This window comes from Tachysurus vachellii, chromosome 12 (genome assembly GCF_030014155.1).
Source record: "Tachysurus vachellii isolate PV-2020 chromosome 12, HZAU_Pvac_v1, whole genome shotgun sequence".
Classification (NCBI taxonomy): domain Eukaryota; kingdom Metazoa; phylum Chordata; class Actinopteri; order Siluriformes; family Bagridae; genus Tachysurus; species Tachysurus vachellii.
Window position 1 is genome coordinate 6,230,447 of NC_083471.1, and position 24,131 is coordinate 6,254,577.

Sequence of the window (24,131 nt, forward strand, 5' to 3'; positions counted from 1 at the left end):
TAACTATTATAGTTTAGTCTGGATAACGTAGATTATTAAATAGTTATGAAGGTAAAGTCAAAGTTTTTGATTTGTGCCACATGATGAAAAGGACACCAGATCAGATCACCAGTGGAAAGATTTAAGAGAGACAGAACTTGTTGCCAGTCAACGAACAGAGTGCACGGAGGTTTAATTGATTGGTAATAGTAACCTAATGTCCGAATGACCCTTAATTTGCTGGAAGTGAACAATATTTAATGGACCACTAGAAAAGTCAGACCTTTTGTCAGAGTCAGACCACAGTTCGGCTCAAGCCCAGCCATTTTTAGGGTCATGATTGAGGACAATGTCCAGTCCAGAGACAAGCTGTTTCGTGTTGAGGTTTTTTTTACAAACCGACCATCGAAAATACCCTCGCTATTTTTTTTTTTCATTGGTTGTTGCGTTAAATCTTACCCAAATAGTGCTATTTTCTGATTGGCTATTGTGTAGCCTCTTTTTTTTGATTGGCTAATAAGTGTCAGGGTCGACTAAGAACTGAGACGCGCTTGATTCCTGCCCGTTTCCATAGAGACAGCGGTGCGGACTGATACATTTTGTGCGCTGCGGCTTATTAAATATATGATAAATTTTCAAAAAGTTTTTCTGCGTGAGAAATACGATGTGTGGCGGGAGCGTGAGAAAAGACCGAAATGCGTGACTGTCACTCTCAGTGCGTGACTGTCACTCTCAGTGCGTGACTGTCACTCTCAGTGCGTGACTGTCACTCTCAGTGCGTGACTGTCACTCTCAGTGCGTGACTGTCACTCTCAGTGCGTGACTGTCACTCTCAGTGCGTGACTGTCACTCTCAGTGCGTGACTGTCACTCTCAGTGCGTGACTGTCACTCTCAATGCGTGACTGTCACTCTCAGTGCGTGACTGTCACTCTCAATGCGTGACTGTCACTCTCAATGCTTGACACTTGACAGCCCTGCAACTTTTTTAAAACACTAAACGGAATTGGATTTATCTCAACTTTAGATTTAGTATATAAACCACAATAATCTAAGCGTTTAACAATAAGAGCAATAAGAGCTAAAAACCTTTTACTCTGCTTAATGGAGCACATTAACCACTGTGAGAAATATGAAATGTTCTAAAATGTGTGTTTTTGTGTTAATAATTAACTTTGACTGCTTCATTCACGTATTATATTGTTAAAAACATTTGTTCAATGTGAAATGATTTAAAAACAACAACTACAACGACGACAATTAATCAAATATCGAATTTTCCAACGCGGTAGGAACCATTGTTCGGAATTAGTGGTTCCGGACCTATTTTATTGACACAGACTGTGGGCGTCCACAATCCTACTCTAACACAACACGGTAAGAAAGTTTAGCTTTAGCTTTAGCTTTAGCTTTAGCTTTAGCTTTAGCTTTAGCTTTAGCTTTAGCTTTAGCTTTAGCTTTAGCTTTAGCTTTAGCTTTAGCTTTAGCTTTAGCTTTAGCTTTAGCTTTAGCTTTAGCTTTAGCTTTAGCTTTAGCTTTAGCTTTAGCTTTAGCTTTAGCTTTAGCTTTAGCTTTAGCTTTATTTAGTTATCTTCGACTAGTTATCGCTAACAGTGAAAGCAAACAAAAAGATCTCCGTCCCGACTCTCTCCAGTAATGTTGTACAGTCGCTGTATGAAACATGGGAGATGATCTGAAGCCTGTATGTTGGTCAAACAATACAGCAATAAAAATACAATGGAGATAATTCACCAATCTTTGTCTTTTGTGTACAGTGTTATTTATATGAGCAGTAGTCTTAATTGTGTATCTGTTAAATGTGCTGAATGCTAGACTAGGACTTATTTTTATCCAGTACAGCCATGGCAAGGCATGATGCTCAGTTTAGTGTATAAACTCCTTGCAAGTCAAGTCAAGAAGCTTTTATTGTCATTTCAACCATATATAGCTGAAATGGGACAACGTCTCTCCATGATTGTGGTGCTACATAAAACAAAGACAGGGCTAAGGACTTAGTAAGTAGTCCTAGCCACATAATGTGCAACTGTGCAACCTGGTGCAAACAGTGCAGGACAAGACAGACAAGACAGTGCAGGACAAACGACAGTGCAGACGAAAAGTTACAAGACAATACACAAAAGACAAACAAACAGCGCTGACCGGTGTAAATACTGTATGTTCAGACAATATTGCGTGCAGTAATACTAGAATGAACACAGTTACTTAGCAGCAGGTCCCTGAGATAATGTATAGGATTTGTGCAAACACAGAAAACGACTGAAATATATTGTACAGTATGTGCAAAACGACGGAAATGTAAGACAGTGTGTGCAAATAGCAAAAAAGTGTGCAAAAACAGCATGTAAACAGTTTGATGGACGTAAGCAGCATGTAAACAGGTTGATGGATGTATATTGGAAGTGTGTGTATTGGTGTAGGTCTGTGCAGTCCATACAGATGATGTGCGTGTGTATGTTGTGCTCAGTACAGTTCAGTTATTGAGATGTCTGATTCACAGTATAATGCAGAATGGTCCAGTGTGTTGGGATACCAATTGAAGGTTGTGAGTTCGAATGCCAGATCCACCAGTCTGCCACTGTTGGGCCCATGAGCAAGGCCCTTAACCCTCAATTGCTCAGTTGTATGAAAAAATGAGATAATGTAAGTTGCTCTGGATATAAGGGTGTCTGCTAAATGCTGTAAATGAAAATGTAAAATTAACGGCAAGATAAAAATTGAGTTGAACGATAGATCTGCTTCAATTTGATCTATTGTGAGGATTTGTACTGATGTTCGAATAGAGAGAATAATCGGTCGAGATTAAACAAAAGGTGTTTTAGACTAGTACTTTTGATAAGCAATTTATCAAGCGTGGATCTGTGTTCTCAGCTCAGATGATTTTATTTTATTTTATTTATTTATTCATTTATTTATTTATTTTTAATTGCTTATGTATTTATTTATCTATTTATTTTTTTTTATTGTTTTTATTTTCGGATAAGCAGTAGAAGATGGATGGATGGATGTTTTTCTTTTTTTTATTGGTTTGTTCATGCTTTTTCAGCCCAACTCACTCCTCATGCAGTGTTTTGTAGCCTATTAATTTGTTAAAATATGTGAAGTTTACCTGATTTGGACTGTATGAAAAATGACACAAAATTTACATTTCTCATATTTAATAGAAACAGCTAATTTCAAAGTGTTTGTGAACCAAATATTTATTCATTAATCACCAAAATATTTGTGACTTTCATTTATATCTGCACTTCTTATTTTTTTTTATATATTTTTATATATTTATATACACCAAGAAAAACAATAATAACTGTCATAACTATCTTGAGGTTTAAATGAAAGTATCCTGTGCATTTTTCAAGTGTAAACAAAAATCAACACGTCTTGCATATACATATATAGCTTATGAGGGTAAGAAAATTCCCAATTCATGCTTAACTCATAAGCACTTTATAAAAATCTAGGAATAATAGAGAAACCTGTAGGATATGTTTCTGTCTCAACGTACTGACTGTAAGCAACTCTGCCAGAATATTTCATACAGCAAACACAATATGGCACTAAATGCAAACAATCTATTATGCATTTATAAATGCTAGTACTTTTCTTAGTACTTTTTAACAAGTACCTCTTCATCAGAAATGTTAGGCTGTGTACGTTGTGACCACCTAATGGATGATTGTCTTAAAAAAGTCTGTTGCTGTTGTCTGAGCTTTTACTGACTCAAGCAGTGAGGGCAGAGCACAGACACTCTGGAGATGTGGGTCTTGAGGAAAAAAGTGCTCTTTTATCTGAAGAGAGGGTTTCCTGGTGCTGAAGAGGGATCCAGGAAGCTGGTGAAGTGCAGCAGGACCAGGAAGTGTCTTTTTATGTATCCTCTTGAGGTTCTGGTAAAGAGAAGGAAAATTACACTAGTTTTGTGGCAGATAGAAAATTTACTCGCCTCTGTGAGAACGCGATGCCCATAAAACTCTCCCTTCTTCTAAGAGAGCGTGAAGAGTTTGGGGGCCGCACCGATTGGCCACCGTTCATGACATGTTTAAGCTGCTCCACCCTGTTGCCATATGCTCCTTTGCTTTCCCCAACAATGGGGTGATGAAGCGGTGCTTCAGCACTCGGGACCCATGATATACCACATGTAGGCAGGCGTATCAGAGTGATCACAGAACGAGTTTGAGTGAGAACATCGCTGGTCTGACTTTCTGAAAAAATGGTTCTTTCTTGAGAAATAATCCTGCTACTCAGCTTCTTCTTCTTCTTCTTCTTCTTCATAGTTTACTGAAGATGCTCTTGATACTGAAATCACTATTTCTCTACCTGAAGAAATTCTGCAAATAATATCTATTGGCTCAGAGTATATCTTTACACTCTTACATCTGGTGTGAAATCTTATACATATTATTCTGGTGTGAAATCCAACACAGGAAAGGTGTTGTAAATATCTCTGCATTTCATCTTCTAACTTTTTTGTTACAAATCCTAAGTAATTACAATTTTTGCTTCTTTGTACTCTAGATACGAGTGGCGTCCTGTCGTCCCCTGCTGTCGATTCATGAGAATGGAACTCCCAGAGCTTGAACTCACCAACAGCCAACAAAGCTCATCTCGCAGTAACATCGCACGCAGACATGTAAAGAAAGAAATTCACCGCTGCTTACTGTGTGGGATGAATTTCAGTCGCAAGGGAAATCTTCAGCAACATCAGCACATTCACACAGGAGAGAAGCCACATCATTGCTCTGACTGTGGAATGAGATTCAGTCAGAAAAATACACTCCAACGACACCAGCGTATTCACACAGGTGAAAAGCCATATTTCTGCTCAGACTGTGGGATGAGTTTCAGCCAGAAAAGTAATCTCTACCAACACCAGCGTATTCACAAGGAAGAGAAGCCATACCGCTGCTCCGAATGCGGGATGAGTTTCAGTCAGAAGTGTAATCTCATACCTCACCAGCGCACTCACACAGGAGAGAAACCATTTCAGTGTTCAGCATGTGGGATGAGTTTTAGTCAGAGGAGAGCTCTCCAACAGCACCAGCGCATTCACACAGGAGACAAGCCATATCACTGCTCAGACTGTGGGAAGAGTTTCAGTTGGAAGAGCAATCTCCTACGACACCAGCGCATTCACACAGGAGTGAAGCCATATTACTGTTCAGAGTGCGGGATGAGCTTCAGTCACAAGAGTACTCTACAACAGCACCAGCACGTTCACACAGGAGTGAAACCGTTTCACTGTTCAGACTGTGGGATGCGTTTCAGCTGGAAGAATAATCTCTATCGACACCAGCGCAGTCACACAGGAGTGAAGGCATAATTCTGCTCAGCTTGCTGAAAGAGTTTTATTAGGCACCGAAAGGTTTCAATACGAAGCATATCAATAGATCTAAGAATGAGGACATGCTGCAGTTAAATTATTCTAGCTTAAGCTTAAATGATCCCTTTTATCTGTGCCATTTCGTTATCTATATTTATATTTTATTGACAAAATCCTCGTCTTGTGTTTTCATACTGTACTTATCTCTCTAAATGATTTTTTTCTCCCTGACATAGTGACCTATCATGAAGAGAAAAGACGCTATTCCATCCAGATAAGTGCTACTGTATGTGACTGATTTTTATTTTTATTTTCTTTTATTTAGTTACTGAATTGGAAACAGTCAAGATGTGTACTCTTTATAATATAAAACCATTTTGAACCAGTTAGTCACAGTTTCTGTTAAATACAGTTCTGCACAGTTTTTGCTCAATCGTGCCCAGAGCAATACATCCTGTTCTTCTCTTCTTTCTCTCGTGATAAGGAGTTGTCTTTCCCTAACTTTGTGCTGACCATTAGATTAGATAAAATCGCTCCTGTCCCTGGCAAATTAAAACCCTCTACAAACTTGTACAACTTAACAACTTGGCACCACTTGCATACCAAGTTCTGTATATATGCTCATACATGTGAATAAACTTTGAGAAAACTTGACAAATAAATAGTTCATCTTTGTGTCTCTTTTGGCAACAATCCCAAGATCCAGAGGAAACATGCAGCAGGGTGATTTATATAGAATCTGTCCAACCAGGATTTGTTCTGACAAGTAATGAAGTGTATTTATTTTTTTTCCCTGTAAGATGAAATCCTCTGTTAATACAATTGTGTCAAGAATTTATCACTAGGGACTAGTCAAATATTTATCCTTCTGTGTTTCCACTCATCATGTTTGGAAAGATATTCCTTAACAAAGGAGTTATCCGGACATTAGGAGGACAAATCTAACCTTATTGGTTGTATGTGTGCACTTGGTTATTATTAACCTATACATCCTGCTGCACTCTTGTCATTTTCTGTGAAAATACAGTTAAATACATGGATGGATGTGATCAAGCCAGACTCAAACCTCATGATTGGCTCTATTACAAAGGTTATGGTTATTTTATTCAGGTATTTATTGACTATTTTGTGGGACCAAGAAATCCACACAGACTGGGTTAATGATTATATGGGATAATGACTGGCTTGTTAAATAACTGGCTTGCACAGAAACTTGAGTGAGAAAAAAAACATAAATCTGAAAGTTAATCACTGCTTTAATGTTAAACCCGGAACCAAACGTTACGCAGAGGTGCAGTGTTTGCTGTCAGCTCATTCATTAAAGATACAGATGTAGCTATGTTCTTTGTGCAAGTGGGTAAATGCTATACTATATAGCCACTTAGTAATTAGGCCTATATTTTAAAATGGTGGATAGCAGTAGCACCATCTACTACAGGGCCCCACTTCACAGAATGACTTGATTTCTCTTCTGGTGAGATTTGGTAGTGATGAGATGAATCCCTGAGGCTTTTCCCTCAACTGTACTGTGAAATGGTTCATAACATGGTTCATACCATTGAATCCTCATCAGTACAACATTTGTCGGACTGTATATTTATAATCACACCTCCAGCATCACCCAAATGAGGATGAGGTTCCCCTTTCAGTCTGGTTCTTCTCAAGGTTTCTTCCTTTACCATCCAAGGGAGTTTTTCCTCACCACAGTCGCCTGAGTCACCTCAGACTTGCTCATTGGGGATAAATACAAACACATTTAAATATATCTAATATTAATCTTGATTTTTTTGTATTATAATAACCTTTTGTTCTATGTTTATATTCTGTAAAGCTGCTTTGAGATATATGATGGATATCTTGTGGTCTAAAGCTTGAATAGCTGCCTTTTCGTCCCAAAGGACCCAGACATTTCTTTATTGTTTCATGCAATAAATCAGCCACTTTTTACTATGACGCCAAATACAAATAGTGGCAATAAAAATAAGTGTTTCAAGTTTCATTTATCAAAGTTGATATACATACACAATGTATGATAACTGAGTCTATAAAGGATTTTATGTAAACATATAAATGTGATGAATTAACTTGTACTTTAGCAATTTTATTCATCTGATTTGTTCAACACTTATTCACACACTATAAGGATTTGTCCTAGTCCTAAACCTATGTTTGTGAACTGGCTAGTTGACATTTTCACAAGTGAGAAGTGAAGGATTTTTATTTCAGAACATTGCTCATTCAAAAGTGCTGAGTTTATCACTTTTTATTTACTACTTCCACTGTCTTTTAGCAGTGAATATTCTCTCACGGTGAATTAAGGAGGCAGGTTTCCATGCTAATTCAGAAGCTGTGTTTCAATTCACAATACGAAGCAGTCACGTGTTCGTGTTGACGTCACGAATCACGCGATTAATACAAAACGAATCACTAAGAGATTCGAATGCGATTCGATGATTCAGTGTCGAACGTCACGTCAAAGAAATTCTGAAAATTCTGTTGCTATAAAAAAAATCTGTTTGCTTCAGAAAGCGATATTATAATAATATATAATAACATAATATATTATAATATTATATATTAATATATAATAATATAATAGAAACATTATGGTAAGTATGCAGTCGAACAAGGAAAAATTATGAGTAATTAATTAATAAGTAAATATATTATGAATTATAATTCATCCTTATAATTTTTAATGTTTCAGCCTCCAAAAAAGTCCAAGACCGGAGACAAAAGTAAACAGGTAAAGTTTAATAAATTTTACAAATTGTCTTTAATCTAACTGAATCATCATCTAAATATTACAAATATATTTGTATATTAGAAATATATTTTGCAAATTTAAACAATATGGTAAGAATGTAGTCATAGTTAATATTAATATTTTTTTAGCAAGTTATTATGAATAAATATCTGATTTATTTTATATACACGTTATTATGAATAGATTGTATAAAAATATAAAATCTATAAAATTCAAAGAGTTGCATGTCTTTGATAGTTAATGAGCTAGCTTTCAATAACCATTACATTTTAGCTAAGTTCAAACTTAGTTAGATCAATTACAGTGTAATCTGTCTTGTAATGTTTGTTTAAGTTTTAAATATGAAGTTAAGGCTAAAAATATAACTTTTTAATGTTTCAGCCGCCAAAAAAGGCCGGCGGAAAGGCTGCGAAAGGAAAGGCCGCGATCGAAATCAGTGGACTTCCTACGGACACCATGTCGATTCAACAGGTAAGGTTATTAAAAGTACAAATTGTCTTTATTCTAACTGATTCATCATCTAAATAGGACAAATATTTATGACTATTAAATATATTAATGAATGTTGCGGTAAATGAATGAAAGATAAACGCTACAAAAGAGTTTACGTTTGTACTGCAATGTAGACAAGCATTAACATAACAAAATAATTTGCACTGATTTGCCTTGCAACACTCCTTGTTGTGTGGTGTAATTCACCACCAATTTTGATTCTCCGTCAGCTGGAAGAACAGATTATCCAGCTGCGTAAGGAGCTGGAGAAGGAGCAAAAAGAGCGCAATTACTTCCAGATTGAGAGAGATAAAATACACACCTTCTGGGAGATCACCAAAGATCAACTGGAGGAGAAGAAAGCTGAACTTATGACGAAGGAACTCGAAATCGAAGAAGCTGAACAACGTCATCAGGCTGAAACCAAGGTATCAATAATAATGATCAGCATCCTACAATGACTCAGATGATGTGTAAAAAGAAGTGTCTAAAATGATGCATCTTTTTTGTCTTTAGTTGTTCAATCAGAAGGTTAAACACTTGCAGTTTGAACAACAAACCCATATAGCAAAACTTAAGGCAGAAGAAGTGGTTGCCACCAAACTCCAGGAAAAAGAGCTGATAGACCTGGAGACTGAGCTGCGGAAAAAAATGCGGGGACTGACAATGGATATGCAAGAACAGAAGCTCTCCTATGAGAACTACATAAAAAATCTAAACCTGGTGGGTGCAAGCTGAGGTTTTCTCTCTATGACATGTGGGAGTTAAACAGTAATATCAGTGAAATTTACAATTAAAGTACAGTTTTATAGTCTGTGATGTACTGTGTCCCAAGGTTTAAGGCTTAAGCTGTGGCTTGCAGGAGGAGTTAGAGTAGTTTCAGCTTTATTTCTGGGACATTAGGAAAGGACCAGAGTTTAACTGCAGAGTTTGACACAGTTGCCCCAGATTATATGTTTTATTATAAAATTCCATCATCTATCTTTACATAACGGTACATAAGTTTTGCATCCATGGAGCTGTAAAAAGTCTTAAATTTGAATTTAGTATGAGCTCAAATTTTAGGCACTAACATTCCTAAATATTTCTGTTATTTAAATATTTTTACACATAATTTCTCTCTGACACTTAAATAATAATTAACTTAATAATAATAATAATTTCTTTCTAACTGTTTGAGGAGCCTCATTTCTGTGCATTTTTTAGGAGGTTATTAGTAGATTTAGCAGATTATTTATCATCACTGTCATGTTAATAGCCGCTCGTTTGTTTCCACAGAGCCACGATAATGAAATCACCAAGTTGAGAAGTAAATTTGAGAAGAAAGTACAAGGTACTGTATTAGTAGCGTATGTCTTTGACGCTCTATGACACGTAACAGTGTGTGGAAACATTGTACCACGCCTCAACAAGCTGATTTTCTTCCACAGAAATCGAGGCTGGATATGAGAGGAAGTTGAAAAAACAGCGAGAGGAGCAAGACCTGAGGCGCAAGACTGAGTGCCATGAAATCATTCAAAGGAAAACCATCCACTCCAACACACTGATAAAGAACCACGACAAATCGTTCACTGATATGAAGAACTATTACAATGAAGTGAATCGTGTGAGCGTCAACCATATCAGCTCACTTCAGGTATGCCATGATTTATTATTTCCTGGTTAGAATTGTATCACATTTATTTATCTGTCATGTTTTTGGTAACATTGCTACTAAACAGTCATACCAATAAAGCACACTTTGAACATAAATTTTTCTTTTACGGCTTTAAACTGCAAGTTTCTTTTTTAAGTCTCCAACATAACGCATTCTCTCTATGGCTGTCTGTGTGCAGGAGCAAGTGGAAGAGATGAAGAAGACGGAGAATAGGTTAAAGAGGGAGGTGGCTCAGGTGCGGGAGCAGAATAAGCGATTGGTTGAGCCGCTGCAGAAAGCCACGGAGGAAGCATCCGAGCTAAAGAAGCAGCTCGCAGTCCATAATGTGGACAAAGCCAAACTAGCCGTATGTATCTCTTTTAATCTTAAACTTGCATCATCACTTTCACTGTGAGCATTCCATTAGTGCATACTACATTCACAAGCAAGGAGGTGTGTTGTTATAGAAAAATAATGAATGACATGGTGGGGGGGTAAAGTTTAGTTAATATTACCACCATAAGACGAATTATTTTATAGAGTATGTAAAAAGGAAGCAAATTTTAACAATTACATCTTTACATATTTACTGAAAAGCCACACATTAGTCTCTTTAATAGCCTCTCAGTAAGGGCTACATGCAACATCTGTGAAACAAGTTAACCTATTAAAACGATTGCTTTAATATAATCCCATTATTTGTAGTAGGCTCTACTGTCATCATGAATTGTTGTGTGTTTGGGAGGGTTACTGTGTAAGCCAGTACTAAACAGATCACAGTTTCTAAGTAATCCTATTTCATTTCTCTTTCAGAGAGTGAGAACACGTCTCAAAGTTGTGGAGAAAGAGCTTAAGGACCTGAAAATGGAGCATGTAGTGCTGGAGGAGGCATTCATTATGGTGAGAGAGAGTATGTTCTTTAACAGAGAGAACAAGTTATTTAAGGAATACCTTTGCTAAAATCTCCTCTGTCTTATTTCCTGGGGTTCAGGTGCAGCAAAAGCGTGATGATCTAAATAAGAAGTTCAACAGGGTCACCCTGGAGCTGCAGCAGAAAAACGGCTTTAAGACCCTGCTTCTGGAGAAGAAACTGAACGCTCTTAATGACACAGTGGCGGCGAAAGAAACACAGCTTAATGAGGTTCTTGCTGCCTGTAATTTAGAGCCTAGTGCTTTGAACATGGTGACTCACAAATTAGTCTCGGCTTCAGATGTTATGCCCACAAACTGTTGGCTGAACGTCTGATGAATATGTGTCAGGCCCCCGGATACGGAAGGAGACAGACCCGTACGCAGGATAGCTTCAAATGAAGGGGGTTTAATACATAAGGGAAACAAACATATCCACACGACACGGGGAACTAACGTTACTAAACTAAACTAAACTAAACTAAACTACTGAATCCGCCCTGCCATCGGCAACGCGGCTCACATATATACACACACAAGTCAATCACACGATGGGGAACAGGTGTGGAGACAGGGAGGATCAGACGAAGGCGGGGCAGACATGTGACAAAAACAAAAACATTAGCACGTGTCCAAAAGTCCGCGCTGATCCCTGACAATATGGCAGACAAAATTGTAAACACCAGAGGTTTCAAAGTCTGCATCTGACTGATTGGATTCTAGAGGATTTTCAGGAGCCGTGTGCGTCCCGTTATTTTTCACGGTCTCCCTGGAAACACAGCTATGGTGATGTTCTGCTTCCCTCAAGGATGAAAGAAGCCATTGTGTTCACAATGTGTTTATGAGAATAATCTAAACCCTAGATTTTTCAAATTATATGGCGTTTCTGGTATAGACTCATTTATTTGCACACCTTTCTGAAAGTCTGTTTTTGTTGAGACTTTACATTTTCATGCCCCAAACATGGTGCTTTACATGTCAATCAGAAAGTCTCTGGTTCTTTGCTAATAAAACCGCTAATAGAGTCCAGACCTTATGCCGTCAGTCTGGCGGTCTGATTACGCTAGCCTACTCGCAAAATTGACACAGGTAATTACTAAACCTGCTCTCTGATGAAGGAAACTGAAACTTCAGTTATGTCTATTGGGACGTCCTGTCCAAATATAATTTTCTGGATAGTTTTTTTAAAATGACGTTATTGTTAAATCTGGGGTGGTCGAATTGTTCAATCAAAGTAGCACAAAATTTCAGAGCTGCCATAAATATAAGATGTTTTTCAAAGGCATATTTACAGGTCTTAAAAATTTAGTTACCTTATCGATCGTTTCTGGTTCCATTGTCAGGATTCAGCATGTAGTTATTACTCATTACTGGTAATATGGATAAGTTGTCCAATTTAATCACCAGTGGCATTGTGTGTAATGTTTTTGTTTCTTCAGGTCAGACACATGAGAAATCTGGTGGAAACTATGAAGGCTGACATCGAAAAGGGCTCATCCTACCTGGATCAGCCGAAGATGCTGAAATATCACTACATGACACTCCAGAAACGCTACCCCCTTAACGAACAAAATGTTGGGAAAGTGCCGATGTAAGCAACAAATATCATTGTGGAAAATGATTTAGTGGAAATGCCTCTATTCATTCAGCATGTGGCGTTGTATTATAATGTTAATGAAGTGTTAAAACACCTCAGAATATTGCAGTATTTTAAATGATAAGTTTCAGTTTTATTAGAACTCCATACACACTCCTTTAAAGTAATCTTTGATATTAATTATTGTTCAGTACAACACTCTGGATATGGTTAAAATTTCTTAAAACCATTAAAATTCATACATTGTTTCTTATTATTTCAGCACCAATATTCCTGGAGAAGTCACTGAAGAAATCACTACAAGAGTCGATAGGGTTGGTCAAGGTACAGCACCCGGAAATGGAGACGCTAGCGAGATCCTGGATACAGATCATGGCCCATCTGCATAACCGAGATCATAGTGCGTTGTACGTGATCTACCCACTGAAGAGAATTAAAACACCAGATAAACGCCGGGGAGGTGTCAAATACTGTCTAGTAGATATTCTCTAGTTCGTGGTTGAGGGTATGCAGAGAGTGAGATAGAAAATTATTATTTTTTGTATAATTATTATTTGTATTATATTATATTATATTTGTATATGTAAAGGTTCATCATTTTGGGAAGTGTAATTTAGGTTCCCTAGTTTTGACACCACCACTGTCTGCAGAAAAAACCCAGAAAATACAATAAAAAAAAAAGGATGTTGAAATATAAACTGTGTAAATTCTATTAGCTATTAGCTGGAGACTTTATTTTATTAATAAAAATTGTGTGTTGTAAAGTTAGGTAGGTAAAAAATTATTATTTTACTCTTTATAGGCTGTCGCTCACATGCCTATAATTAGCGCAACTCACGACACCTGCACATGCCGCTATTTAAGACCCAGAGTTTTGGCACAGCGTGCGAACAGTCTGTGCCAGAGTAGCGTGGTAATACGTATCAGAGCGCATATCACTCTGAGAGGTAATATATAAGATAGGAAAGAAAAAAAGGGTTCCAATTGAGATTCCAATTGAGTTTATCTCAATTGAGATTCAGGGCGGTAATTTGTATTAGAGTGCAAACCGCTCTGAGAGGTAATTTCTACTCTACCTGGCCAGGGCAGTTATTCCACCCGCTTCTGTTTATTCCTCCCGAATGCTTCTTCTGGGCCTGACTGGCCTACCGGGAGAGCTTCAGGTACATGAACATGTAGCAAAGCCTCCTTGGATGAAACCCTGCTTCGTGTGTTCCCCGTTAACACAAGCATTTCAACTTCCCTATTATTTTTGGTTGGTTTTATATATATATATATATATATATATATATATAGCTTTCCCCTTGATCTTTATTTATATTTTCACCAAATTACATCTACCTTGTCATCACTCCCGGTCCTGCCACATGCTTTCTCTCTCCGCTCCGAACGCCGCACTCTTCATTAAAGTTCAGCAAGTCTCTGATCAGCTAGGGCAGATCCAGGCATTACCACAACCTCAAGGGGATCCAGCTGTAGATGCCCTGCAATGCCCCTCAGGCCAGTCGCTTGTTGCCGGTCACTCTACGACGGTTCTTTTTGACCAGCTTTCTGGGACGGGAGCCTTAACCTTGTTCCCACTCAGCACACGCCAGGGCGTGCTAGCCCGGTAGCCAGCTATACCATCGATTTTCAACTCGTGGCAGCCAGCTTAGGCTGGAATGATCATGCCCTCCTGGAGGCCTATGTACAAAGCATCTCAAAAGAGCTAAAGAATGCTTACACTATGCATTGGCCATCATAAAGGCTTTGGCCATATCCCCCCCCCCCCCCCCCCCAGGCCCTGTGAACCTGGCAGGAGTCCCAAAGGATACCAGGACCACCAAGAGGACTTCTCTAAGCAGAGGGCCCAGGCCCTCCCGACTCACTGGCCCTTTGACAATGCCATTAACCTAGTCCCAGGCACAGCTCCCCCCAGGGGCAGGCTGTTTTCCCTTTCCCCATCAGAACATAGAGCCATGGATCAATATATACAAGAGGCCCTATCCTTCGGACAGATCCGCCCATCCACATCACACTGCCTCCCTCTCCATTGTCTACGGGGTTTAAACGCAGTAACCGTGAAGGGCTGAGACCACTGGCCTGCCTCGCTCTCAGGAAATAAGTGTGATCCTGGTGGTAGTGGACCGGTTCTCTAAGGCAGGCAAATTTGTCCCACTGCCCAAACTCCCCTCTGCCAAGGAGACAGCAGAACTTGTATTACAGCACGTCGTATGGGAACACAGCTTTCCCACCGAATTAGTCTGGGACTGGGGCCCTCAGTTTGCCAGCCTGTGTTGGAGAGCCTTCTGTCGTCTAATAGGTGCCGCTGTCAGTTTCTCATCAGGCTTCCACCCTGAGTCAAACAGTCAGACAGAGAGGGTAAACCAGGACTTGGTTCACTCCCTCCATTGTCTGGCCACCGTCAAGGGGAGGGTCAGACACCTGATGTGGGATTTGAGTATGCCCACATCACCCTTTGGCATTCAGCCCAGGGCAAGTTGCCTTTCAAATGCCTTTCGAATACCCCCCATGTTTGACGAGCTGGGGGGTGAGTTAGGGGTCCTGGCTGTGGAAAAAATGGTGGCCCAATGCCACAAGGTCTGGCAGAGGGTGAACTGCTTGGAGGGTGCTCGGAGGAGCGCTCACACGGCAAACTGTAAAAGACGTGTAGCATCCACATACTGCCAAGGTTAAAGGGTCTGGCTGGCAACCAAAGACCTACCCTTGCGCATGGAGTCCAAGAAGTTGGCACAACGCTACATTGGGCCCTTTAAGATCCTGTGGCGGATTAATCACATCACGTGCAGCTCCCCTGGTCCATGAAGATGAACCCCACATTCCATGTCCTCAGACTGAAGCCAGTCCTTTGTAGCCCCCTAGCACTTCAGATGACCAGGCCCCACCCTGTCTTGTCGACAGAGCCCCAGCCTTTACTGTCCGGCGGATTCTAGACTCTCGATGTCGTGGGAGGGGAATCCAGTATTTGGTTGATTGGGAGCGCTATGGTCTGGAGGAACGCTCTTGGGTCCCTCCCTGGGCGTCATTCTGTACACAGAGCTGGTTAGGCCTTTACTAATTGCTCTTTCTTACACTATTGCTCTTTCTTTTTCTTCTGCAGACTTTGAGACTCTCAGTAGATGGCACTCTTCAAAGTACCCCCTAGTAGTTTTAGTGGGCTAGCATCACTGAAACGTCACATAAAATAATAAGCAATCTTTTACCCATCTCTGGTCCTGGTATGTCTGTATTTCGCAGTTGCAGCTACAAATTTGCTATAATAAATTAGATAATAAATATTTGTATTAATTACATTCATAATTATGTATCTATTCATGCAGAAATTTAACTTGATGTGACATATTGGTAATTAATTTTCTATCTACCTTGTTGATGATATGCTTATATACCCCATCCTGTGGTTAGTAACTAATACATAAACAAATATAATTTATATATATTCTTATTCAGTTTTTTTATTATTGTTATTTTTATTATTTACCACACACAAATTGTGTTACACAACTCAGAATGTGTTTTATACTTTAGATTCTGTGTAAAAAAAAAAGTGGCCACTTATTTGCTTTAATGGCACTGTTGGCATTCTCTGTTAGCCTCATAGTCACATTCCAACAATCTTGAAGAAGTTCCCAGAGGTGTTGAGTACTTTCCGGGTGCTTTTTGCTTCAATCTCCAGTCAAACTCTTTTCAAACCACCTCAACTGGCTTTAGATTTGTTCATTTCTCCACCTGTTTCAGTGGTGATTTCATGACGTCATCATATAGTAACCCTAACAGACAAGAGAATTCTTAACTTCTAGGGGCTCTGAAGAACTTTTTGTGAACATATTTACATGTATAAAAGTCTTTAGAATCAATAAAGTTTCCAACCCTACTTTAATTGAAACGGTGAAAGTCCTGTAGATATTTTAGTTTGTATTTCTTCAGTTTGTGTCCAGTTGCTATTTCACAGTATTCATTACAATATATAAATATTGTATTTCTACAGGTTTTGAACATTAAATTGTGACATTTAGATTTAATGTTTTAAAGGTTTTATTTGGAGTTTGATCATTTTTTATTTTTTTTTAATGACTTTGTATTTTGTCTTCCTAAATAAATTTGTTATTTTACAATCTTGAGCATGTCAGCAGTTTATTGAAGGTGTTTGATCATAATGATTCAGGAAATACATGTATATTAAGCGCTTTGATGCAAAACCTTTAGTGTTGTCACTTTAAGGTGTTATTATCTGTAAAATAATAAGTGTTTCGCAGCAAATCCTTGAACAATATTTCTTGTAAACTTATTGTTTTTGCCCTTTATTTTAAGTAGGATAGTTTAGTTTTTAGATATTTGTTTGCCAGCTGATGCCAGTCATTTAACCATTTTCTTTCAGTCATATGGTGACAGTTTTTATGCTTTACAATTTATGAGACAAATGCTTGTCTGTCACAGCCCTTGGTTGCTTAATAAATACTAATTCAGTATTTTCTGTTCAGAAACACTGACTGTTGTACAGCATTTCATGCACATTTCCAGACTGACTCAACATTACACAGGTAGGTTTTAAACCGTATATTCTCTGGCACAAAACATACGTCAGTCTGTTTATTGTTAACTGCTGTTCCTTTAAATGTCTTTATTTGCTATGTTACACATGATTCTTAAGGGCATCTCTAATCACATATCTCAGTCAACATTACACTGAATTAAGAACAGATTTATGTATAAAAAGTTTCCATCTCACAGTAATCTGTCTGTCTACACACTTCATAATAATGAAATAAAGTCTCTGGCTAATAGGTATAGAAGTTTACTAGCTGTGCCGTTCATATCTGAGGTTAAAACCAAAAAAGCCAACTGCTTTGCAGGCTTGCAATGTTTGAATCTTACAACAGTCCCCCAACATTGTCTTCTGCCCCATCATCAAAACCCCCTGTAGTTGAAGAGGCACTCCAGGTCGAAACCCTCCAAAGCACTCAACAAACCTGTCCCAGGATCAACAACCCCTCCTGAGGTGTCTTGACCAGAGAACACAAAGATAAACCTAATTGGCACTCGATGAGTACATTCACAAAAAAAAAATGTACATTCATGCTCGTGCTCACAAACTACAGGATATCTAAGTATTTAACACATCCAGCATTCATCTGGTGTTCTAAATGTTTTTAATGGGTGGAAGACGTACAACGCCCCAATGATCTCCGATATGCAGTCGGGCCTTGATCTGTATCCAGGATCTTGATTTCCGGGTGCTGTACCTTGACCAACCCTATCGACTCTTGTAGCAATTTCTTCAGTGACTTCTCCATGAATATTGGGGCTGAAATAATAAGAAATGATGTATGAATTTTAAGGGTTTTAAGAAATTTTAGCCATATCCATTGTGCTGTACCTCACAATAATTAATATCAAAGATGACTGAAACGGAGTGTGCATGTGCATCTGTCTACAAGGTAACTTGATTTGCAAATGTAATTATGCCTTTGAAAAACATTAAACTTATATTTATTTACCCCAGATTTAACAATAACGTAATTTTTAAAACTATCAAGTAAATTATATTTGCACAGGACGACCCAATAGACATAACTGAAGTTTCAGTTTCCTTCATCAGAGAGCAGGTTTAGTAATTACCTGTGTCTCAATTTTGTGAGTAGGCTAGCATAATCAGACCGTCAGACTGACGGCAGAAGGTCTGGACTCTATTAGTGGTTTTATTAACAAAGAACCGCCCAAGAGGGCGTCTGATTGACATGTAAATCAGCACCATGTTTAAGGGCATGAAAATGTAAAGTCTCAACAAAAACAGACCATAGATCGTCCATTTAAGAAAGGTGTGCATTTGAAAAATCCAGGGTTTAGATTATCCTCATAAACACTCAGTGTCACAGTTGTTAACATGATGGCTTCTTGCATCCATGAGGGAAGCAGAACATCACCATATTTTTGTTTCCAGGGAGACTGTGAAAAATACCGTGAAGCACACGGCTCCTGAAAATCCTCTAGAATCCAATTGGTCAGATGACGACTTTGAAACTTCTGAAGTGTTTAAAATTTTGTCTGCCATATTCAGCAGAAGTTCAGCCAACAGTTTGTAAGCGTAACGTCTGAGGACCTCATTAAGCTGTGTGTCTTTTTTCTCCACGGTGTTATTAAGAGTTCTCGTTGAACTTCTCGTATAGTTCATCACGTTCCTGCTGCACCTGAACCCCAAGAAAAAAGAGAGAGGAGTTTTTAGCAAAGTTATTCCTTAAATAACTTGTTCTCTCTGTTAAAGAACAACTCTCTCTCACCCTATTGAATTCCTCCTCCAACACTACTTGCTCCCATTTCAGGTTCCTCAGCTCTTTCTCCACAACTTTGAGACTTGTTGTAACTTCCTGAAAGAGAAATGAAAAAGGATTACTTAAAAAACTGTGATCTGTTTAGTACTGGCTTACACAGTAACCCTCCCAAACACACAACAAATCATTTTGACAGAACAGCCCACCACAAATAATGGGATTATATTAAAGCAATCTTTTTAATAGGTTAACTTCTTTCACAGATGTTGCATGTAGCCCTTACTGAGAGGGTATTATAGAGACTAATGTGTGGCTTTTTCAGTAAATATGTAAAGATGTAATTGTTAAAATTTTAAAATTTGCTTTCCTTTTTACATACTCTATAAAATAATCATCTTATGGTGGTAATATTAACTAAAATTTAGAACCCCACCATGTCATTCATTATTTTCCTATAACAACACACCTCCTTGCTAGTGAATGTAGTATGCACTAATGGAATGCTCACAGTGAAAGTGATGATGCAAGTTCAAGATTAAAGGTGTCCTGCCACACGTATTTCATTACTTTTGTGGTAATGTCTGAAGTTTACCATGGACTCTGTAACATTTTTTTGTGGAAAAAATGCCTTGGTTACCTTGTTTCAAGCCATTCTAGTGTGGTATAGAAAGCCTGCGGGAAGACTCAGCTCGATTTGTGCCAGTTCTCATGAATATTCAAATGAGATATGCTCCGATTGGCTAACCGCTAGGATATGAGAGCATGACTATTCATTCACCCAGCGCAATAAGTAGCCTAGGCTAGAGGAAATTTGTTTACAATCACCTTGAATTGTGGCAGAACGACTTCTTAACAAGCCCGTTGACGTTCAGCCATCCTTGCTGTATAGGAAACTCACTGAGCTACACGAATTCTGGGGGCGCGGTCTCAAGTGGGAGAGCTCATGAATAGTAATGAGCTCAGTCACTCTGACGTCAGAGTGACCAGCTTTGCCAACTGACCTGATTTCTCCCCTTATTTATTTTGAGTGGCTAGAACTGACCGGGGAGGTAGCAGTTCGTTTTCAAATTCACGACACAACACAAACACATATGGACCTAACACATATCAAAAAATGCAAGTAAAAACGGTTTTGTGTGGAAGGGCACCTTTAAAAGAGATACATACGGCTAGTTTGGCTTTGTTCACATTATATTTTGCGAACTGCTTCTTTAGCTCGGATGCTTCCTCCGTGGCTTTCTTCAGCGGCTCAACCAATCGCTTATTCTGCTCCCGCACCTGAGCCACCTCCCTCTTTAACCTATTCTCCGTCTTCTTCATCTCTTCCACTTGCTTCTGCACACAGACAGCCATAGAGAGAACGCATTATGTTGGAGACTTAAAGTAAAGACTTAAAGAAACTTGCAGTTTACAGCCGTAAAAGAAAAATTTATGTTCAAAGTGTGCTTTATTGGTATGACTGTTTAGTAGCAATGTTACCAAAAACATGACAGATAAATAAACATGGTACAGATCTAACCAGCAGGAAATAATAAATCATGGCATACCTGAAGTGAGCTGATATGCTCGACATTCACACGATTCACTTCATTGTAATAGTTCTTCATATCAGTGAACGCTTTGTTGTGGTTCTTTATCAGTGTGTTGGAGTGGATGGTTTTCCTTTGAATGATTTCATGGCACTCAGTCTTGCACTTCAGGTCTTGCTCCTCTCGCTGTTTTTTCAACTTCCTCTCATATCCAGCCTCGATTTCTGTAGAAGAAAATCAGCTTGTTGAGACGTGGCACAATGTTTCTACACTGTTACGTGTCATGGAGAATCAAAGACATACGCTACTAATACAGTACCTTGTACTTTCTTCTCAAATTTACTTAACAGCTTGGTGATTTCATTATCGTGGCTCTGTGGAAACAAACGAGCGGCTATTAACATGACAGTGATGATAAATAATCTGCTAAATCTACTAATAACCTTCTAAAAAAGCACAGAAATGAGGCTCCTCAAACAGTTTTTCTATATGTCTGAGATCATTTTTTAGTTAATTATTATTTAAGTGTTAGAGAAAATATTATGTGTCAAAATATTTAAATAACAGACATATTTAGGAATGTTTGTGACTAAAATTTGAGTTCGTACTGAGTAAATTTAAGATTTTAAGGCTTTTAATGGATCCATGGATGCACTGCTTAGTGCACAGTTACGTAAAGATAGATGATGGAATTTTATCATACAACACATAATCTTAGGCAACAGTGTCAAACAGTGCAATTAAATTCTGGTCCTTGCGTAATGTCCAGGAAATGTCCTCTTGCAAGCCACAGCCTCTCAGAACACAGTACATCACAGACTATCAAACTGTACTGTAATTGAAAGTTTCACTGATATTATTGTTTAACTCCCACATGTCATAGAGAAAAAACCTTAGCTTGCACCCACCAGTTTTAGGTCATTTATGTAGTACTCATAGGAGAGCTTCTGTTCTTGCATATACATTGTCAGTCCGCGCGTTCTTCTCCGCACCTCATTCTCCAGGTCTATCTGCTTTTTCTCCTGGAGTTTGGTGGCAATCACTTCTTCTGCCTTAGGTTTTGTTATATGGGTTTGTTGTCCATACTGCAAGTGTTTAAACTTCTGATTGAACAACTAAAGACAAAAAAGATGCATCATTTTAGACATTTTCTTTTTTTACACATCATCTGAGTCACTGTAGAATGCTGATCATACCTTGATTTCAGCCTGATGACACTCTTCAGCTTCTTCCATTTCGATCTCCTTCATCCTAAGTTCAGCTTTCTTCTCCTCTAGTTGATCTTTGGTGATCTCCCAGAAGGTATGTATTTTATCTCTCTCAAGCTGGAAGTAATTGCGCTCTTTTCGCTCCTTCTCCAGTTCCTCACGCAGCTGGATAATCTGTTCTTTCAGCTGACGGAGAATCAAAATTGGTGGTGAATTACACCACACAACAAGGAGTGTTGCATGGCAAATCAGTGCAAATTATTTTGTTATGTTAATGCTTGTCTACATTGCAGTGCAAAAGTAAACTCTTTTATAGCTGATATTCTGAGACAACAGAAATTAACATTTTTCAATAATTTTTGGCGACATTAAATTACGTATAAATGTATAAAAAGTACAAAGTGTCTTTACAATGTGTCAAGAAATGTGTAGCAAATTTCTGTAGAATAAAAAGAAATACAGTACTTAAACTTCAGGTTAATAAAAGTAACTTGGCTTCATCACACCACACCATTATTGATTATTTTCTATAACAAAACCTTCCCAAGTGATCATTATTGTTCCTTACACAGTATACACTGTTTATCCTATTTTAACATACTAAAAGTTTAGTTCGTGTGAGTTAAAGGTGCATTATTTAAGATTAGAATTATTTTTCCTTTTCCAAGTTTAGATGACTCATATTCCAACTTTAAACTGTTACATAACATCCTAAGCTTTTGCCACTGTTTTGTACAGTATATTAACTTAATCACTTCTCAGTGACTGATCATGGGTTTATATACAGTACAAATATATTTGTCCTATTTAGATAATGAATCAGTTAGAATAAAGACAATTTGTACATTTATTAAACTTTACCTGTTTAGTTGACATGTTGTCTGTAGAAGGTCCATTGACTTCGGTCATAGCCTTTCCTTTCACAGACTTTCCGCCGGTCTTTTTTGGAGGCTTAAACATTAAAAAGTTATAGTTTTAGCCTTAACTTCATATTTAAACCTTAAACATACATAACAAGACAGACAAGACTGTAATGTTATTTAGCTAACCAGCCGTTATCTGTTTATTATGTAGTATTAAGATATTATATATAATATATTATATCAAATATGATATAAAATATTATGGTATCAATATATATTATAATATTATATAATAAACAGCCATTTATTATATAATATTATAATATAAAGATATTAAATATAATATTATAATATTAAGATATTACATATAATCTGTTATGATATCAAATATATTATGACATATTAAGTAAATATATTATCATATATTATTATAAATATATGATAATATATTTACTTAAAATGTCATAATATTATATATAATATGTTATGATGTCATATATGATATATAATGATATAAAAATATATTATAATATTATAGAATAAACAGCCGTTTGTTGTTTATTATATAATATTATAATATCACAATATTATATATAATATATTATGATGTCATATATGATGTAATATATTATGATATATCAAGTAAATATTTTATCATATATTATTATTATTATTAATATATGATTATATATTTACTAAATATATCATTATATAAATACTTGTTAGATAAATAAATAAATAAATAAATAAATAAATAAATAATATGTCATTGTTGGACTACATACCATAACGTTTACGTAATTGCAAAATAGTAAACGATTCAACATTCTGTGACGTCACGTTCGACTCTGATTATTCGGTTCTTATTCGAATGTCAGTGGTGCAACGTAGCTGAGCCGATACGGTTTGCTGTAATCACGTGATTCGGGACGTCAACACGAACACGTGACTGCTTCATATTGTGGATGGAAACACAGCTTCTGAATTAGCATGGAAACCTGCCTCCTTAATTCACCGTGAGAGAATATTCACTGCTAAAAGACAGTGGAAGTAGTAAATAAAAAGTGATAAACTCAGCACTTTTGAATGAGCAATGTTCTGAAATAAAAATCCTTCACTTCTCACTTGTGAAAATGTCAACTAGCCAGTTCACAAACATAGGTTTAGGACTAGGACAAATCCTTATAGTGTGTGAATAAGTGTTGAACAAATCAGATGAATAAAATTGCTAAAGTACAAGTTAATTCATCACATTTATATGTTTACATAAAATCCTTTATAGACTCAGTTATCATACATTGTGTATGTATATCAACTTTGATACATGAAACTTGAAACACTTATTTTTATTGCCACTATTTGTATTTGGCTTCATAGTAAAAAGTGGCTGATTTATTGCATGAAACAATAAAGAAATGTCTGGGTCCTTTGGGACGAAAAGGCAGCTATTCAAGCTTTAGACCACAAGATATCCATCATATATCTCAAAGCAGCTTTACAGAATATAAACATAGAACAAAAGGTTATTATAATACAAAAAAAATCAAGA

General features: G+C 37.5%; 3 protein-coding genes across 3 annotated transcripts; 2 read left to right on the forward strand and 1 right to left on the reverse strand.

Moving 5' to 3' along the window:
• The first annotated feature begins 1,298 nt into the window (after positions 1 to 1,298).
• Positions 1,299 to 5,974, forward strand: LOC132854806 (zinc finger protein 239-like). The gene is made up of 2 exons (XM_060883425.1): positions 1,299 to 1,354; positions 4,508 to 5,974. Exon 2 carries the CDS (start codon positions 4,545 to 4,547, stop codon positions 5,310 to 5,312), a length of 768 nt encoding a protein of 255 aa, XP_060739408.1. The 5' UTR covers positions 1,299 to 1,354; positions 4,508 to 4,544; the 3' UTR covers positions 5,313 to 5,974.
• A 377-nt stretch (positions 5,975 to 6,351) lies between these two features.
• LOC132855001 (dynein regulatory complex subunit 4-like) lies at positions 6,352 to 15,389 on the forward strand. Its single transcript, XM_060883700.1, has 12 exons — positions 6,352 to 6,402; positions 8,020 to 8,058; positions 8,461 to 8,550; positions 8,802 to 8,999; positions 9,088 to 9,294; positions 9,850 to 9,904; positions 10,002 to 10,207; positions 10,407 to 10,574; positions 11,021 to 11,107; positions 11,199 to 11,447; positions 12,556 to 12,707; positions 14,780 to 15,389. Exons 1-12 carry the CDS (start codon positions 6,352 to 6,354, stop codon positions 15,387 to 15,389), a joined length of 2,112 nt encoding a protein of 703 aa, XP_060739683.1.
• Positions 15,390 to 18,850: 3,461 nt separating this feature from the next.
• Positions 18,851 to 22,679, reverse strand: LOC132855002 (dynein regulatory complex subunit 4-like). Its single transcript, XM_060883701.1, has 8 exons — positions 22,581 to 22,679; positions 21,708 to 21,905; positions 21,420 to 21,626; positions 20,831 to 20,885; positions 20,530 to 20,735; positions 20,150 to 20,317; positions 18,992 to 19,078; positions 18,851 to 18,901 (listed from the first exon to the last, which is right to left on the reverse strand). Exons 1-8 carry the CDS (start codon positions 22,677 to 22,679, stop codon positions 18,851 to 18,853), a joined length of 1,071 nt encoding a protein of 356 aa, XP_060739684.1.
• Positions 22,680 to 24,131: the final 1,452 nt, after the last annotated feature.

Excerpts from the sequence above, each read along its gene's own strand:
- LOC132854806 (XM_060883425.1), top strand. The coding sequence starts at position 4,545 with ATGAGAATGGAACTCCCAGAGCTTGAACTCACCAACAGCCAACAAAGC.
- LOC132855001 (XM_060883700.1), top strand. The coding sequence starts at position 6,352 with ATGGATGTGATCAAGCCAGACTCAAACCTCATGATTGGCTCTATTACA. Across the intron at positions 9,905-10,001 it reads ATTTGAGAAGAAAGTACAAG|AAATCGAGGCTGGATATGAG; the intron begins GTACTGTATTAG and ends TTTCTTCCACAG. Across the intron at positions 10,575-11,020 it reads TGGACAAAGCCAAACTAGCC|AGAGTGAGAACACGTCTCAA; the intron begins GTATGTATCTCT and ends TTTCTCTTTCAG.
- LOC132855002 (XM_060883701.1), bottom strand. The coding sequence starts at position 22,679 with ATGTTTAAGCCTCCAAAAAAGACCGGCGGAAAGTCTGTGAAAGGAAAG. Across the intron at positions 21,906-22,580 it reads ACAACATGTCAACTAAACAG|CTGAAAGAACAGATTATCCA; the intron begins GTAAAGTTTAAT and ends ATTCTCCGTCAG. Across the intron at positions 21,627-21,707 it reads GTCATCAGGCTGAAATCAAG|TTGTTCAATCAGAAGTTTAA; the intron begins GTATGATCAGCA and ends TTTTGTCTTTAG.